Source organism: Plectropomus leopardus, chromosome 21, assembly GCF_026936395.1.
Source record: "Plectropomus leopardus strain MGB_pleo_1.0 chromosome 21, ASM2693639v1, whole genome shotgun sequence".
NCBI classification, from domain to species: domain Eukaryota; kingdom Metazoa; phylum Chordata; class Actinopteri; order Perciformes; family Serranidae; genus Plectropomus; species Plectropomus leopardus.
This window is the reverse complement of record NC_142196.1, coordinates 28,567,693-28,582,692: the sequence shown is the minus strand read 5'-3', so window position 1 is coordinate 28,582,692 and position 15,000 is coordinate 28,567,693. Positions and strand designations below refer to the sequence as shown.

General features: G+C 43.9%; 2 protein-coding genes across 4 annotated transcripts in view; both read right to left on the bottom strand.

Annotated features, from left to right (window-relative positions):
• The window catches only part of lama1 (laminin, alpha 1), a 37,323-nt gene extending 34,942 nt beyond the window's left edge, over positions 1-2,381 (bottom strand). The window contains exon 1 of the mRNA XM_088071989.1: positions 2,100-2,381. Coding sequence (XP_087928115.1) covers positions 2,100-2,154 — 55 coding nt within the window. The 5' untranslated portion in view covers positions 2,155-2,381. The remainder of the gene's footprint in view (positions 1-2,099) is intronic.
• A 5,664-nt stretch (positions 2,382-8,045) lies between these two features.
• The window catches only part of chodl (chondrolectin), an 11,790-nt gene continuing 4,835 nt past the window's right edge, over positions 8,046-15,000 (bottom strand). For 2 of the 3 annotated variants that reach the window (XM_088072171.1, XM_088072170.1), the window contains 5 exons: positions 14,726-14,883; positions 13,584-13,628; positions 12,359-12,442; positions 12,183-12,279; positions 8,046-9,611 (listed from right to left, as the gene is read on the bottom strand). In XM_088072171.1, coding sequence (XP_087928297.1) covers positions 9,524-9,611; positions 12,183-12,279; positions 12,359-12,442; positions 13,584-13,628; positions 14,726-14,883 — 472 coding nt within the window. In that variant the 3' untranslated portion in view covers positions 8,046-9,523. The remainder of the gene's footprint in view (positions 9,612-12,182; positions 12,280-12,358; positions 12,443-13,583; positions 13,629-14,725; positions 14,884-15,000) is intronic. The other variant, XM_088072172.1, reaches the window with a different exon arrangement.

Here is a 15,000-nt window from a genome sequence, read left to right as displayed (position 1 = left end):
CTCACAGATGTGTTAATTACTGCTCTGTGTGATCAGCTGCGGAGGTGTGATAACATCAGGGTGATCTCTGTCTCTGTCTCTGTCTGTTTGTCTCTGTCTCTCTGTCTCTGTCTGTTTGTCTCTGTCTCTCTGTCTCTGTCTGTTTGTCTCTGTCTCTGTCTCTCTCTGTCTCTGTTTGTCTCTGTCTCTCTCTGTCTCTGTCTCTCTCTCTGTCTCTCTCTCTGTCTCTGTCTCTGTCTCTATCTCTCTGTCTGTCTCTGTCTGTTTGTCTCTGTCTCTGTCTCTCTCTATATCTCTGCCTCTCTCTATGTCTCTGTCTCTCTGTGTCTCTCTCTGTCTCTGTCTCTCAGGCTGTAAATGTGTTCAAACTGTGAAAATAACTTGTGGATCAGTGGACAGTCTCCAGGTGTGTCCAGGTGTCTCAGAGAGCTAAACCCAGTTAAATAGAGCTGCTTCATGCTCTTCTTAGTCCACATCACTGTGTGTGTGTGTGTGTGTGTGTGTGTGTGTGTGTGTGTGTGTGTGTGTGTGTGTGTGTGTGTGTGTGAGTGAGTGTGTGAGCGTGTGTGTGTTGGAATGTATAAAGTCAGTCTGTTGATGTTCAGATTGACCTCTGACCCCCACACACACACACACACACACACACACACATAACTCTGCAGCTGTGTGGGGGTTTTAGGGTTTTTCTTTGGGGGGGGTTAGAGAGGAAGGGGGAGGAGTGTGATCGTTAACATTAATTATCACACTAACACACACACACACACACACACACAGTCTTTATTTCCCTGCAGGACACACAGACGGTGTGTCTGAAGATCCATACAATTATCAGCGCGCGCACACACACACACACACACACACACACACACACACACACACACACACACACACACACACACACACACACACACACACACACACACACACACACACACACACTCTGGCAGGACTTTCACACCTCTCTGCGTCTCCTTTCAGGACGAGATCGAACAGCTAACCCTCACCGTCTTTTCAGGAGGGCCTCAGAAATGATAAATTCAGTTCTGATGAAACTTGTTTAATTAAAATTTAAACAAATAAGAAACATTTGTTAAAACCCGCTGATGTAAATCTGACCTGTATCTCCTCGACTGTCGTTAGAAAAAGACTCCGGGGTCTTTAAAAGGAGGTTGAAGTGAAATCAGTAGAAATGTAAACTCTACTGACAGAAACAGACTAAACTGATAACTCGGGATCATCGTGTCCGTCTGGACTCGAGTGTCAAGGACGTGTTTGTCCTCTAAGGACAAGAAGGCGAACATCAGACACAACAGAAGAGTCAGAGCTTTAGATGATAAACAGACTGTCTGACACCACAAAGTGCTACGCTACACATGTACACATTCACACATTCACACAGTTAAACATTCACACACATACAAACATTCACAAGTTCATAAATGTCCACAGTTAAACATTCACACGCTGGTGGCCGAGGCTACATTTTAGGCTGCCTCCTGCGGCTTTAGTGTTGTCCTGTTGAAACGCTGACCTCACAACCAAACAACTTCTCGCTTCTCGTTACATCACTCTGAGAAAAGTAGAATTTTTTTCTTTGTTTGGTGTTTTCTTTTGCTTTTCCTTAAACATTTTTAAAAATGGTTTGGGTAAGCTTTCTTTGAAATTCTTTTTTGAGAGTTTTTAAGAAAACATTTTGGTGATTTTTTTCCCATTACATATTTGGTGCTTTTCAAAGAAAAATAAAGGCTTTTTAAAAATGTTGGGTGATTTAAAAAGAAAACAAAACACATCGTGTTACTATGCTGGGCCGGGAAACAAAATTCCAGGACTCTCCCAAAGAAAGTCCGCACGGACCTCGTTTGACGTATGTGACGTATGTTACATATGTGATGCATGTGATATGTGCATGTGGTGTGTTCGAAGCCCTGTGGAGACACTGAGTGTCTCTGAGTGAAATAAATGTTTTTGTTGAAAAAAAAAGATCTGTGATCTGAATTGTTACAGAGAAAAAAGAAGAAATCATGCAGCCCTCCAGTTTAACCAGTAAAGTGAAGCGTGTGAACCATTCACATCAGTAAAGTAAAGAGAAAGAGCCTCACCTCTCTGCTGAGCTGCAGTCTGCTCCATCAGCAGCAGTAGCAGCAGCAAGTTCATCTCTGCAGCTCCACCAAGCACAAACCAGAGTCTGACCGGAGTCTAACTGGAGTTTAACTGGAGTCTAACAGGAGTCTAACTGGAGTTTAACTGGAGTCTAACTGGAGTTTAACTGGAGTCTAACTGGAGTTTAACTGGAGTCTAACTGGAGTCTAACTGGACTTTCTGTGGAGTGTGTGTCTGCAGTGAGAGCGGTGGTGATGGCTGGTGTGCAGCAGCAGGGTAAATCTGCTGCAGAGGAATGTGTTGCCACAGTGACTCTCTCATTCATTCAGCTTAATCGGGGCTGTACCATCTGATCTGATGATGGGGGGGTGGAGAAGTCTTTCTAAAGGAGCATTCTGCTTTTTTCAGTCTAAAAGCTGTGTGTGTGTGTGTTGTAAGCAGAGCTCTGAGTCAGAGTGTCTCGATTTTTCACTTTTTTTTATTTTCTATTGCATTAGGATCAGATCTCTGTGTTTAAATCTTTGGGTTTCTGCGTTTAAATGTTTGGTACTCTGCGTTTAAATGTTTGGTACTCTGCGTTTAAATGTTTGGGTCTCTGCGTTTAAATGTTTGGGTCTCTACGTTTAAATGTTTGGGTCTCTGCGTTTAAATCTTTAGCCTCACGTGAAAAATACATTTTAACTTTTGTTATGAAAGCACCAACAAACAGTCTCTGGTGTTGAAAAGCTTCAGCAGAAGCAAAGACTCCTCAGATATCACTGATCAGCCAGGCATTGATTAGTGATTGGATCAGCACAAACACTATCAGATATCACCGATCGATCAGTTACTGATCAATGATTGGATCAGCAGAAACACTGAAGTGAAGCAGCTGATGTCTGTGATGGAATGACAAAAAATGTGAGGGCATGAAAGGGTTAAATCCTGTAAAAACAGCGGCCTGCTCCTTTAACTGTGTCTCCTCATTCAGCTCAAACCATTGTCTCCCTCTGGGGGTGGGGAGGCGGGCTGAACCATCTGCTGAACCATGGGGTGGGGGACTGGGGTTGTGTCCCTGTTTTTCTCTGTGGATCTTGCTTTTGTCTTGGTGCTTATTCTTTTTATTTCTCTCTGTCCGTCTCTGTCTCTCTGTGTCTCAGACTGTCTTTGTCTCTGTCTGTCCAGTCAAAAAGTCAAAGTCACCTTTAATGTCAATGTTTGTTGGACATACAGGGATTGAAATTGCATTTCTCTTCATGTCCATGGTGCAAATAGTGAAAGGACAAAGAGAATAGAAAAAAAAAGAGAAAAAAAACTAAAAAATATATATGTACATGAATTAAATAATCGGGCAATAGAAAGACAGAAAATATAGACATGGTGTATATAAATACCTACATACAAACATATGTTATGGACATATATATATATATAGACATATTGGCATAAAGAAAAAGCGCAGTTTTTTGTGTGGGGTGATGTGTTTAGTACAATCCAGCAGCAGGAACAGAGTTTTAAGTAGTTTGTTTTTTGTTTGTAGTTTGTGGTGCAATTATGAAACAGCAGGTGGCAGCATTATGTCACACTGAGGGTGTTTCCAAAATCTGAGGACTCTGGAGGCTGAGCCCAGACTTCTGTATCATCCTCTTCATCATCATTAGGGACTGTTTATTATTTATGAGAGGGGAGAGGTGTGCCCTGGGAGGGGACTCATATGTTTGTTTGTTTTTTTAATTTTGGCTCAGGGGAGATGCAACTTAAATGGATGTATTTGTATTTATTTTATCAACCCTTTTTAACATGCTTTAGAATGGTTTCTTTAAAACTTGATGACTGTTTTCCTTTTTTTTTTTTTTTTTTTTTCTTGTATTTTATTTTTTAAAAATGTGGCTGTTGATGTTATTTTTGGTGATTTTAACATGTCTTTGGTAACTCTGTTTTCTTTTCAGTTCTTTTGCAATTTATTGTTATTTTTTGAGCTTTATAAAAAATATATTTTTAAGCAACTTTCAAAAACAGTCTGGCATTGTTTTGTTGTTGGTGTTTTTAAAAAAAAAATTTGTGATTTTTTTTAAAGAAAATGCCTTCGCAGTGTGCGAGCCTGCTAATATAAAAATCATCACAATGACAACATTTATCACAGACAGAAACTATAAAAACAGAAATTGTCATTGGAACTTAAAATTTCACATCATATATTAAGATCCATGTATTTCTAAAAACATTCGGGGCCGAAGCCTCACACGGCCGAATGACGCCACTGCTGCCAAAGTAATTCATCACTTTAACCCCCAGAAGTCAGACGCCGGGACGATGTTAGTGTGGATGTTTTCTGGTCCCGGATCCTGTTCTGATGTGGTTTTTAAACTGTCTGAGGACTGCAGCCGAAGTTCAGGACTCGTCATCAGCAGTGGATGTAGAAGAAGGTAGAAGGTAAATTTATTGGTCATTTTTTAAACAAAGTTTAACCCCTTAGGGACTGTTTGTTGCATTTTAGGTGCTTTTCTTTCTTCACTCATCATCCATCCATCCATTTTCTTCCGTTTTTCCGGGGTCGGGTCGCGGGGGCAGCAGCCTAAGCAGGGAAGCCCAGACTTCCCTCTCCCCGGCCACTTCGTCCAGCTCTTCCCGGGGGATCCCAAGGCGGTCCCAGGCCACGTCTGGTAGACATAGTCTCTCCAGCGTGTCCTGGGTCTTCCCCAGGGCCTCCTACTAGTGGGACGTGCCCTGAACACCTCACCAGGGAGGCGTCCTGGAGGCATCCTAATTAGATGCCCGAGCCACCTCATCTGGCTCTTCTCAACGTGGAGGAGCAGCGGCTCTCCTCCGAGCTCCTCCCGGATGACCGAGCTTCTCGCCCTGTCTCTAAGGGAGAGCCCAGCCACCCTACGGAGGAAGCTCATTTCGGCCGCTTGTACCCGCGATCTTGTTCTTCCGGTCACTACCCAAAGCTCGTGACCATAGGTGAGGGTAGGAATGCAGATCGACCGACATAAAAGTTATGAACAGAATCGGTGACAAAGTACAGCCCTGGCGGAGTCCAACCCTCACCGGAAACGAGTTCGACTTAATGCCGGCAATGTGGACCAAGCTCCGGCACCGGTCATACAGGGAATGTACAGCCCGTATCAGGGAGTCCGAAACCCCATACTCCCTGAGAACCCCCCACAGGACTCCCCATGGGACATGGTCGAATGCCTTCTCCAAGTCCACAAAGCACATGTGGACTGGTTTGGCAAACTCCCATGCACCCTCAACGATCCTGCTAAGGGTCCAGAGCTGGTCCACAGTTCCACGACCGGGGCGAAAACCGCATTGCTCCTCCTGAATCCAGGGTTCGACTATCTGGTGGACCCTCCTCTCTAGTACCCCCGAAAGGACCTTACCAGGGAGGCTGAGGAGTGTGATCCCCCTGTAGTTGGAACACACCCTCCGGTCCCCCTTCTTAAAAAGCGGAACCACCACCCCAGTCTGCCAGTCCAGGGGACTGCCCCCGATGATTGCAAAGTCGTGTCAACCACGACAGCCCTACAATATCCAGGACCTTGAGGAACTCTGGGTGGACCTCATCCACCCCTGGGGCCCTGCCACCGAGGAGCTTTTTGACCACCTTGGCAACCTCAGCCCCAGAGATGGAGGAGCCCACCCCTGAGCAACCACCTTATTGTGGTGGAGGGGTTTGCGTGTCCCAGTGATCCTAGGAGCTCAGTTGTCGGGGGCTTTATGCCCCTGGTAGGGTCACCCATGGCAAACAGGTCCTAGGGGAGGAACCAGACAAAGTGTAGCTCACCGGACCCTTATGATGAAAAAGACGAATGGTCCGGAGTTTCCCTCACCCAGATGCGGGTCACTGTGGCCCCCCCTGGAGTCAGGCCTGGGGGTGGGGCTCGAAGGCGAGCGCCTGGTGGCCGGGCCATGGCACATCCCGAAGAGACTCACCACCCTTAGGAGGGGCCATAGGGGTCAGGTGCCATGTGAGTTGGGTGGCAGCCGAAAGCGGGGACCTTGGCGGTCCGATCCTCGGCTGCAGAAGCTAGCTCTGGGGACGTGGAATGTCACCTCTCTGGTGGGGAAGGAGCCTGAGCTGGTGCGCGAGGTTGAGAAGTTCCAACTAGATATAGTCGGCCTCACCTCGACGCACGGCTTGGGCTCCAGAACCAGTCTTCTCGAGAGGGGTTGGACTCTCTTCCACTCTGGAGTTGCCACTCATGAGAGGCGCCGGGCAGGGGTGGCAATACTTATTGCCCGCCGGCTCGGTGCCTGTACGTTGGAGTTTACCCCGGTGAATGAGAGGGTAGCCTCCCTCCGCCTTCGGGTTGGGGGACGGATCCACACTGATGTTTGTGCCTATGGTCCAAACAGCAGTTCAGAGTATCCACCCTTTTTGGAGTCCTTAGAGGGGGTGCTGGAGAGCGCTCCTTCTGGGGACTCCCTCGTTCTGCTGGGGGACTTCAACGCTCACGTTGGCAACGACAGTGAGACCTGGAGGGGTGTGATTGGGAGGAATGGCCCCCCCAATCTGAACCCGAGTGGTGTTTTGTTATTGGACTTCTGTGCTCGCCACAGATTGCCCATAACAAACACCATGTTCAGGCATAAGGGTGTCCATATGTGCACTTGGCATCAGGACACCCTAGGCCGCAGTTCGATGATCGACTTTGTAGTCGTATTGTCGGACTTGCGGCCATATGTCTGGGACACTCGGGTGAAAAGAGGGGCGGAGCTGTCAACCGATCACCTATACATACTATAGTATGACATTTTTGTAATTTAACTTTATTGTGATGTTTTGTTTTGTTTTTTACTTTTTCACCAACTTACTGTTCTATGAAGATTTTATGATTTCTGACATAGTACACTATGATTATTTCATGTGATGCTTTATTTTTACATTTTTAATATTTCTAGCTATAACATTTTCATGAACTTTTAACCACATTCTACATCATGTTTTTTATAATTAATCAACATGCTATACTATTGTTTTCATGGTTCATTTGAGGACTTCTGTATAATATACCATACTCTGATGTTTTTAGGATTGTTTGACAACATGCTATACTATGAGGTTTTTATTATTTTTATGGCAGCATACTATGACATCATAGCATTATGTCATCAAAAAAAAAAAACAAACAGTCATTCACTCTCACCTCCTTTCCTTCTCCACCTCCTTTTTCACCACCTTGCTTACTTTTAAATCTCCTGCTGCGTTCAAGTGGAATTGGTGAGGCCATAGTTAGGATACTGGATGCTGTGTACATGACATGCTTGTGGTGGTTAGGTCATAAGAGCATTGCTGCTCAGCAATGGCAACGTGGACACTACTGTTTATCAAGCTAGCGAGCATGTTGCATAATGCAAAACAGAACGCAAAAGCAGAGTGTCAGTGGAAGAAGACGACGCCATTGGAAACATCAACATTTTCCTCATTACAAAGAACAACTCTATACAACTAAAATTACAACATATTAGTTCACCACTGGCCAAAACATGTAGGGTCCATTGCCCGAGCCATTTCTGACAACATCAGCAAACACGTCACAACTCTCAGAGGCTGCAGAAATTTTCAGCTCACAAGGCCATGAACTCCGCATGCGGGGGTTGATGCTGTGAACATGGGAAAAGTGACCCAAACGAACGCACCGTCTTTCACTTGTTGTGTTTTAAATAAAGAAATGGATGCAGCTGCTGTCAGACTCTGATTCACAGAGAGTGTTTTATTCGCAATAAAACAAAACTTTACTTCTTCTTTGAGCATAAAAGTACATACACACACACACACACACACACTCAAGCATACAAACATGCCTACAGAGTTTGTGGTTGTCAGCTGATGGCTCGACTGATCAATGATATAATAAGCTAAAAATCCTGTGAATCCGATGTCGTTAATGAGATTGACTAATGGGTTGTGATGAGGTCTTTTCAGAGGGGTGATTTCTTGGTCAGCGGTGGGGGGTGGGGGTGGGGTTGGTTATGGGAGAGGAACCCACAGGTATCATTGTCAATTTAAACTAAACGTTCATGCCAAATTTGTAAAAGATAAAAATTAAAAATCCCTTAAGGCCTTCCTAAGATATCACTTCCGCCAGAATTAGACAAAAACATTATCACAGTAACCTTTGACCACCCGAATCTCATGAGTTCATTTCTAAGTCTGACTGGACGTTTGTACCACATTTAAAGAACTTCTGACAAGGTGTTTTTGAGATATTGTGTTCAATAGAATGAGACGGACGCGAGGTCACTACCAAATCTATTCAAAATGAGTTCATCGTCCAGGTCAACTTGATGTTTGTGCCAAATCTGAAAAAATCCCTCAAGGTTTTTTTTAGATATGGCCTTCATGAGAATAGGACAGACAGACAGACAAACATCAGCTTTCAGCTTCGATTCAGCTTCGCATAGAGGAGGTTAGGAGGGAGGGCCAACACGTTCCCATCCCAACTCATCACGCTGCAGTTTTGTCAGTGGACTTCTGCGTCTGCATGTTATGCCCTAGGTATCCTTTTGTGTCTGCATGTTATGCCCTAGGTATCCTTTTGTGTCTGCATGTTATGCCCTAGGTATCCTTTTGTGTCTGCATGTTATGCCTTAGGTATACTTGTGGATCTGCTGTTGACGTTCCAGGATGCTGCGACTGTGATCAATGTGGTTGTGGTCAACACGAGCACAAGGTGGGGTGACGCTGCATGTGGTCATGTTGAGACAACAGCACATGGCAACCGATGCTGGCACATCAACAAACACACATGCTAAACGGATGGTTAGGATTAGAGGAAGAAGGCACATGGTAAGGTGGAGAAAAAAACATCACATTTAGATGGGAGGCAAACAGCAGCCTTTGAACAATGGACTTGGCGTTTGTTTGACCTGCCTACTATTAAGGTGCCTTTGCTCTCCTTAAATTATGTAGTTTTTAACCTGACAGCGCCCTGCTAGGTTTCGTGTGGACACAACCAGTTCAGTCCGGCTGCGTTCTCAAGTGACGCCATCCATGCGCATATCATGCAGACTTGGCAGGTGCCTTCCTGCGTGTAAAAACACTGCAACCGGTTCAGTCTTGTCACATTCTCTACTGACGACATCCAGCAGAGTTTCATGTACATGCAAAAGACGTTCTTAGACCAAAAGCACTGACAAAGCGGCGCCACGAGTTTGGAATGAGAAAGGGCTGGGAGGAAAAGGAAAGGAAAGGAAAGGAAAGGAAGATGGGGGGAAGTACACTATGTAACGAGGGAAGGAAAGAAGGAGATGAAGGTGGCAGGGATGGAGGAAGTACCTGTGCAGTACTTCTCTGTGGAGGGTCAGTGAACACACACACTCTCTGTGGTAACATCGTTGTCCTGTCAAACTGTCCGTCACCGTATAATGAAGATGACTGGCCGAACCATGAAGTGAGGTCGTCCCTCCGCAGGCGATGTGATGTCACAGCGTGGCGTCAGACCTCCATGCTGTCTGGTTTGGGCGTCCTGGAGATCCACAAGTTTGACTGGTCAGTGGCGGAGGCGGTTTTGGTGCGCGGAGAACTGCAGACAGACCTCGTCGTCGTCATCATCGTCATCATCATCATCATCATCATCATCATGTGTTACCATGACAACCACACACATCACCTCCTCTTACGTATCGCGATATATTTATAATTATGAATCAGTAATAATAGTAATAATTAAAATCTGTAATGTTCATGTGTTAGCAATGATGTTAATAATTGTTGCATATCACTAAATGTTAATAACTGTAATGTATGATTAATAATGTTTACTACTGCAATGCATTAGTAATAATGTCAATCACTGTTTTAGTGATAATGTTTATCATTTTAATGCAGGCATGTCAAACTGGTCCACAGGGGGGCCGGTGTGGCTGCAGGTTTTTGTGCCAACCAACCAAGAGCACACAGTTTGACCAATCAACTGTCTAAAGACGGAGATCAGTTGATTAAATGAGTCAAGTCTGGTGTGCTGCTACTTGGTTGGAAACAAAACCTGCAGCAACACCGGCCCCCCTGTGGACCAGTTTGACATGCCTGTTTTAATGTATTGGTGATAATGTCAACAGTCATGTATAATTAAAGATGTTAATGACTGTAATGGGCAAGTAATGTTGTTAAGTACTGTAATGCATAGGTAATAATGGTCATAATTGTAATGAGTTATTTATAATGTTAATTGTGATGTGTTAGTAATGTTGCTAAGTTTTGTAATAAATAAGTAATGTTAATAATTTCAACGTCATCATAATAATGTTAACTGTAAAGTATTAGTAATATGTAAATAAGTCATGTATTGTTTGTTACTAGTTGTAATGCTTTAATAATAATATTATTATCATGTATTAGTGATAATGTTAATAGCTAATAGTAGCTAATAGTTAATAATGTTGTCAATATTTGTAATGTGTTAATGATAATGTTAATAACTGTAATGTGTTCATAATAATGTTAGTAACTGTATTGTATGAGTAATAATGTTAATGACTATAATGTACTGGTAACAATATTAATCATCCTAACATTGTAGTAACGTACTACTACACCCCTACTAATACTATACGCACTACTACGTATTACTATACATTGATATATATTATTGTACACTGTAATGTATTAGTAATATGTTAATAATTGTAATGTATTATCAATAATGTTATTAATTAAAATGTTTTAGTAATATATGTTAATACTTTTAATGTATTATTAATATATAAATAACTAATGTATCAGTAATATGTTAATGATTGTAATGTATTATCAATAAAGGTATGAATTATGTTATAGTAATACATGTTAATACGTGCAATATATTTGTAATATGTTAATAACTAACTGCAGAGCGATTCTGAACAGAGACCAACCACAGTGTCCACCGCAACACCACACAGAGATTACAGAGACTAAAGTCCACCAAAAAGCTCCAGATTCAGCAGATTCACTGCTGGAAGAAACACCTGAACTGATGCCAGGTATCCACACACACACACACACACACACACACACACACACACACACACACACTCAGTGAGGCGGGGCACTGAGCCAGGAGCTGCTGTAAATCAGTTCTTGTTAACAAGACATCTGAGTGTTTGACCTGTCATAATCACTGAGTAAGCACACACACACACACACACACACACACACACACACACACACACACACACACACACACACACACAGAGACACACACACACACACACTGCACCATCAGCAGGAAGAGAAGTCACAGAATAAGCAGATTTCTCACTGGCTGCAGTCACATGATCATCAGTATTCACATGTTAATCCAAACATGAAGACGATCATACAAACAGCACTTCCTGTTTCAGTAATAATGACGCCGTTTTTAGAATTTAGCTTTTTTATATTTGGACGTAGGATTAGCACATTCTGAATGTTGGTCTCAGCTGGTTTTTACTGCAGTTTGCATCACTTGGCCTCTCGCCTGTTTACAGTTGGCTCTGTGTGTTGTCATGGAGACGTCGCACTCAAAACAGCTGATCAACAGTTTTCAAAGCTGTGAGGTAGAGATTACGAAAAACAAATCCCACACTGAGGGAAAACCACAGCTGCTGTCAGACACCATATCTCTGATATCAGCAGGTTTTTAGACCTGTGAGCTTTTCAAGAGTCCAAATATCATTCTGATGCAAAGAAGCCAAACAACAAGAAGCTCCAGCTGTTCTGCTTTTCCGTATTCTGACGTGATAAAGGACATGTTAGTGCACGTTAATCAGAGCGTGCACGGCTGCATTTAAATGTCAGTGGATGTTCATGCTCACTGGACATGGAAACAGCTCAGGAGGAATATTGTCTTTTTTGTAATAAGAGCAAAAGCAGTTTAGTGCGTGCATCACTGTTACTGCACTTTTGTCCTCTGTATTAAATGTATTGTTTTTCTTTTATTTATGTATTTAATTATTATTATTGTTTATTTATTTGTATTCTCTGTTTGCTGCCGAGGGACTACGGATGTACATGATCAGTGCATTTACATTTTATGCTAATGTTCATGTTAAAATGCTGTGTCCCTTTTAAATAAGCATTGAAATAAATAAACAAAAGGCTGCTGGGATTTGTAGTTTCTGTAGTTCAGTCGTACCTTCTGCTGAGCAATTGAAAACAACATGTCCCAGAAGCCACCAGGATGAGCAGCAGCAGGGGGATTGTGGGTATGATGACGTACACCAGCAACATGCCTGCAGAGACAGACGCACAAAGACGTCAGACGTGTCCACAGGTCAGAGGTCAAAGGTCAGAGGTCAGAGGGGTTCCCACCTGAAGCTCCAGCCATGGTCACCTGAGGGGGGACCTCCTCACTGCCCGCAGGCTGTCTGACCACGCCTCCATCCGCCGTCGCCTCTGAGGACACACACAGAGACACACACACACACACACACACACACACACACACACACGGACACACACACACACGCACACACACACGGACACACACACACACGGACACACACACACACGGACACACACACACACACACACACGGACACACACACACACACGGACACACACACACACACACAGTGACCTCATGGTGAAACATGAAAGTCTCTGGCTGTTCACTGAGATCAGAGGAGGATTCAAATACTCTCTCAGCCAATCACATTACTGCTCTCATCCCTCTGAACCAGCTCAGCCAATCACAGAGAAGTGATTTCTTTGGGACGAGCAAACAAACCTGCAGCCAAACACCTGATAATAAGAATCCTTACAGATATGAGGCCCATCAGACGGCCCAAAGCTCACCTACGATAAAAACAAGCGCAGACTGCCTCTGTCCCCAGAGCAAAAGGAGCTGAGGATTATGGGTAACGTAGCCTTCTGCGCTCCAGTACTACGAAAAACTATTTCCTATAATCAAAAGAAGAGCTCATCAAACTGTCTGCCTTCACAGGAATCTTTTCTGTGGCCGAGTTCTGGAGGACAGTGTTTCTGTGCCCGCAGAAACACTGTGACACAACGTAAAGACAACGTTTTAAACAACCTTAACCCTGACCATCAGCTGATGAGAAAACTTTCCTCAAATATCACATTTAAACGCTAAAACTTTAATCAAATATCACATTTTAACGCAGAAACTTTCTTTAAATGTCACATTTTTACGCTGAAAGTTTCCTCAAATATTGCATTTAAACACTTCAACTGTCCTCAAATATTGTATTTTAATGCTGAAAGTTTCCTCAAATGTCACATTTTAACGCTGAAACTTTCTTTCAATAACACATTTTAACGGTGAAAGTTTCCTCAAATATAACATTTTAACACTGAAACATTCCTCAAATATCACATTTTCACATTTTAATGCTAAAATTTTCTTCAAATATCACATTCAAATGCTGAAAATAATGTCCATATTTTTATTTTATGTTCTTTCCGTCAAAAATATTCATCTGAGTCTGTCAGTTTTCCACTGATGGACATTTGACTGTTGGACTGAAAGACAAACACATGGAAGTTATGACCTTATAAGGACATTCCTGCTCACCTGTGCCCCGCCCTGCAGGTGTTTCACCCTTCCCAAGATGACTCTCTGAAAGACGAAAGAGAAAGAACAGATAAACAGACAAAAAAAGTGGATCAATAGCAAAAGTAAGGTAAAATTAAAAAAAAAAAGATCAAACAAAAGAAATCATGAAAAAACAATTAAGATCAAACAAACAAAAAGAAAAAGAAAGAAGTAATGAAAGAAAGAAAGAAGTACATAACAAAAGAAGAAAAAGATGAAACAAAGGAAAGAAAAAGGTGCACAATGAAAGAAAAGAAAATGACCAAAATTAAAATAAAAATAAAAAAGACCAAACAAAAGAAGGAAATAAAAAAATAAGTAAATAATGAAAGAAAGAGAAAGACGAAACAAACAAAACAAAGAAGAAAAGAGAGATAACCTGAGCTAACAGCTCCTCCAAAGGACCGCCATCTCACCCTCCACCACCCGGGCCCGGCCCCCATCCTCCCTCCTCGCTCCGGCCCTGGCCTACTCTCACCTGTCCCTGTCCTCTCTGTCCTCTCTGTCCTCTGCCTCCCGCTCTTCCGTGTCCTCATCCCGCCTGTCCCTGCCTCTTAGCTGTGGACCGGTTCGGTCTGGAGTCCTCCCTCTGCACACTCTGCATGTGGACACGTGGACCTCTTGTGTCCCGTGTACCACGGTCAAAACACCGCAGACTGTCAGTGCTCGCGTACTCGCGCGCACTCCCCAAACTTCACCGTAAGACCCACATTCAGTGTTTCGTTTGCGTCTTCAGATGCCTGGACGCCTGTCTGCAAAGCCACGGCGCGTGTTTTAGCCCCAGGTCTCTTCACACGAGAGCGAACGGCCTGAACTCGCTGGCAAACCTCCCGAAACGAAGAAGTTCTACGAATAAACAGGAGCATGTTGGAAACAAGGACGTCTTAGCCGGAGCCGACTGCGGCGCCACGGCTGCCAGAATCCCGATCATCCGGAAACCTCCCGCGACCAGCCTGCTTACGTTCCCTCTCCAGAAACACCTGCACAGCTTATTCATCCTGCACAAGACAGATTATCGCATCCCGCCTGTTCGCCCACAAAACACCCGCCACCGTGGCGCTGCTCTCCGTTACTCACAAGAGTCCCCTTCCCAAAACACAGTGATGATTGGCCGATGGTACCTGGTTCATATTTGCAGATGAAGTTGTGTTTCATGTTGCAGCGGTCGTCGTTCCATTGGTAGAGATAAGCTCCGCCCAGACCAGGGAAGGCGGTGGGTTGATGGTACATCACCACGCAGGCCTCGCCGCCACACGACGGCTCGTCAAAATACCAGTTCCTGCGTCAACAATGACATCATCACCATCACCATCACCATCATCATCATCATCATCATGTCCCTTCATTGGCTGTTTGTTAAGGCCCGCCCCTGAGTTACTGTTGCTATTTGGGTGGG